General features: G+C 41.0%; 1 protein-coding gene across 1 annotated transcript in view; it reads right to left on the bottom strand.

Annotated features, from left to right (window-relative positions):
* Positions 1-1279: 1279 nt before the first annotated feature.
* Positions 1280-2682, bottom strand: part of LOC101845980 (tumor protein 63) — a gene marked incomplete at its 5' end in the record, with an annotated part of 18685 nt that continues 17282 nt past the window's right edge. Inside the window, 1 exon segment of the mRNA XM_005113007.3 lies at positions 1280-2510. Within this exon segment, the coding sequence (XP_005113064.2) occupies positions 2364-2510 (147 nt within the window).

Raw genomic sequence — 2682 nt, 5'->3', positions numbered from 1 at the left:
GGGTGGGGGGGACGGAACATGCACACAGACACAGAAGTCTGGAGACATGTTACTATTGTTACAAGTCTACAGGAATGCTTTCCTTGGGTAAGGGGGATAAAAAAAAAAGTTTTAAAAAGTGGTAGTAGAAAAACCTCAATATATAAGAAATTTACACTAATTTACATTTGATGCTTCCGGCAACACAAGGACTTTTCCATCCTATGTTTCAAGGCCTTCTTCAACATACTATACACATTCATAATGAGGCTTTTCTACGAAACCTTTTTTTTTGGTGATTTTCACAAACTATCGGGCCTCATGTAGCTTTCATGGTGTGTCCCACCGGACGTAGGCACAGTACAGAATGGTGCCACACGGACAGAGAAGGGCACCCGGAACTTACTAACAGTTATCCACTTGCAGAATAAGACAGCCCAGATCTAACCATGGCCTCATTTCACCAGGAACTGTTGAGGAAAACGGTAACTCTTGAGAATGAAAAGACCTCACAAGAGCCCTGAACACACCATCCCATCCAGAACAAAAAGAAAAAGATGACACAACTGAAGTTACAGTATACAATAGCCCAGAACATCCTAGGGGTTTGCAGGAAGAGAGAAATATGCAACTAAAACGCACCTCTAGACATTGTAAATACACGCAAACACGTTCATACACGACACGAGAGCAAAACGTATATATATATACGAAGGCCCAATTATTTGACCCAAAAGGACAATCGGGTTTTGACAAATCAGAATCCATCTTCAATCTTATTTCAAAGACCAAAATACAAATATTTTGTAATAAATCATACAGCCATTTTGTATTTATCATAAAATGTGTGTCACTGTAAGGAAAATACAATCTTTTTTGCCTCAGAATCTGCACAGCCAATCATGACATTATCCAAAGAAAAAAGGCTAACAGTATAGCAGCCTTTAAATCAAGATGACCAAATTGGGAAAAACTTTCCATGTCTTCCTTCATAAAAACATGATAATACAGAAAAATTGTTCCAAATCAAACAATCATAGAGTACAAGCATACACCATACAAAATGGTGGTCTCTATAGATGGACAAAAGAATCTTTAAAATGAGTGAAAACAGATAAATAGTGAAAACTGTACAGCTATACGTATGGAACACAGGCAAAACTTTGTTCAGGTGATATCTAGCATGCTTATAACCGCAAGGCTGGTAGGAAGGAGTGTGAGGGTGTATTTGTGTGTACTAGTGTGTGTGTGTGTGTGTGTGTGTGTGTGTGTGTGTTTGTGTGTGTGTGAGAGTGTGCGTGTGTATGTATATATGAGTGTGTTTGTGAGAGGGGGGCGTGGGGTGGGGGAGTCTGTCAACAACAAAAAGGCAATTGTAAGAAAAGTTTTCAGAGAGACACAACCATCATTATGCCAGCTATATATAATATGAAAAAACTTGGCCGAACACAGTCATATTTGGACACATCTCTGTTCCATATCTACAAACTTTATCAGGGCAATGAACTTTTTTTTAAAAAGAAAGGCTTATTAAAAAAAACTTGCACAAACCACTTCAACAACATGTATGAAGAACACATACGGGGTTTGGGCATGGCAGTACCTTGGTAAGACAGTGGAGGAGTAATATAAATATATATATATATATATATATATATATAGAATCTGGACAAAACAAAAAAAACCACAAAAAAACCCAACATTACATCGATGTATGTCAAAAACGGTTGTCATAGCAGCTGGGGCGCACCACATAATTTTTTTACCAATTAGAAGTCGCACCCCCGACCGACGTCACTAAGCATCCAAATCTCGATGAGAACTTAACAGCTCTCAAATCTATTATACTGTTTGTCAGTCGCTGTCTGGATACCTGAAAGGCTCAGAAAGGTGTCATCTCTGGCTCAGAGGTTGAAGTATAACGGCAAAGTTAGTTGTATTGTCATCATTATCATCATCTTGGGAATGAAAACTGGTTCCCAAATGAACATTGTTGGGGAAAATAGAAAAGTAAGGCTTCTCTTACATGCTCCTCAGCTCCTCACTGAACACTTGATGAACAAAATACTGTTGACAGAAGAGGTGGGGGGGGGGGGGGTACTGGTGAAGCTACAGGCAGACGTCTCTTTGTTCTTTCTTTGACACAGAAAAGACCCAGACATCTCTTCATTCTTGTCACCGTCTTATCGCTTCTTTCACACAGCGGAGAGAAGGAAAAAATCTAGGAAGCCCAAGTTTCCTTTGCCACCGATTCCCAAATTCCCCTCCTCTCGCATATACTGTCACAGAGATGATGTCACTGTTCGCCGGGTTAGCAGAAAATGGGATTGAATGATTGCCTACGGCTGTGGTGGGGACGGGTGGGGTGGAGAGAACGACACACACTACTCGTCAGCCCGGGGCACCTTGCTGGGCACCACCAGGCTGTTCTTGGTCATGGACAGCGTGTGCTTGAACGTGTAGCGCGTCACCTCGTAGAAACCTGGGTTGTACACGCTCTGTTGGCTCTGCTGAGACAGGGACGAGCTTGGCTGGAGACAGAGAGAGAGAGAGAGAGAGAGAGAGAAGAATTAAAAAACCCATCCAGTTAGTGCTGAGTAATTTAGGAGACTGGGGAAAAAAAAAAAAAAAACTCTTGAAAACCACAATAAGAAACAATTTACAGATAAATCGTTCAATCTAGGCCTAGTGAGAGTTTTACGG

Source organism: Aplysia californica, unplaced genomic scaffold (genome assembly GCF_000002075.1).
Source record: "Aplysia californica isolate F4 #8 unplaced genomic scaffold, AplCal3.0 scaffold01545, whole genome shotgun sequence".
NCBI lineage: Eukaryota > Metazoa > Mollusca > Gastropoda > Aplysiida > Aplysiidae > Aplysia > Aplysia californica.
Note: the sequence above shows the minus strand (reverse complement) of the source record. Positions and strands in the feature narration are given on the sequence as shown.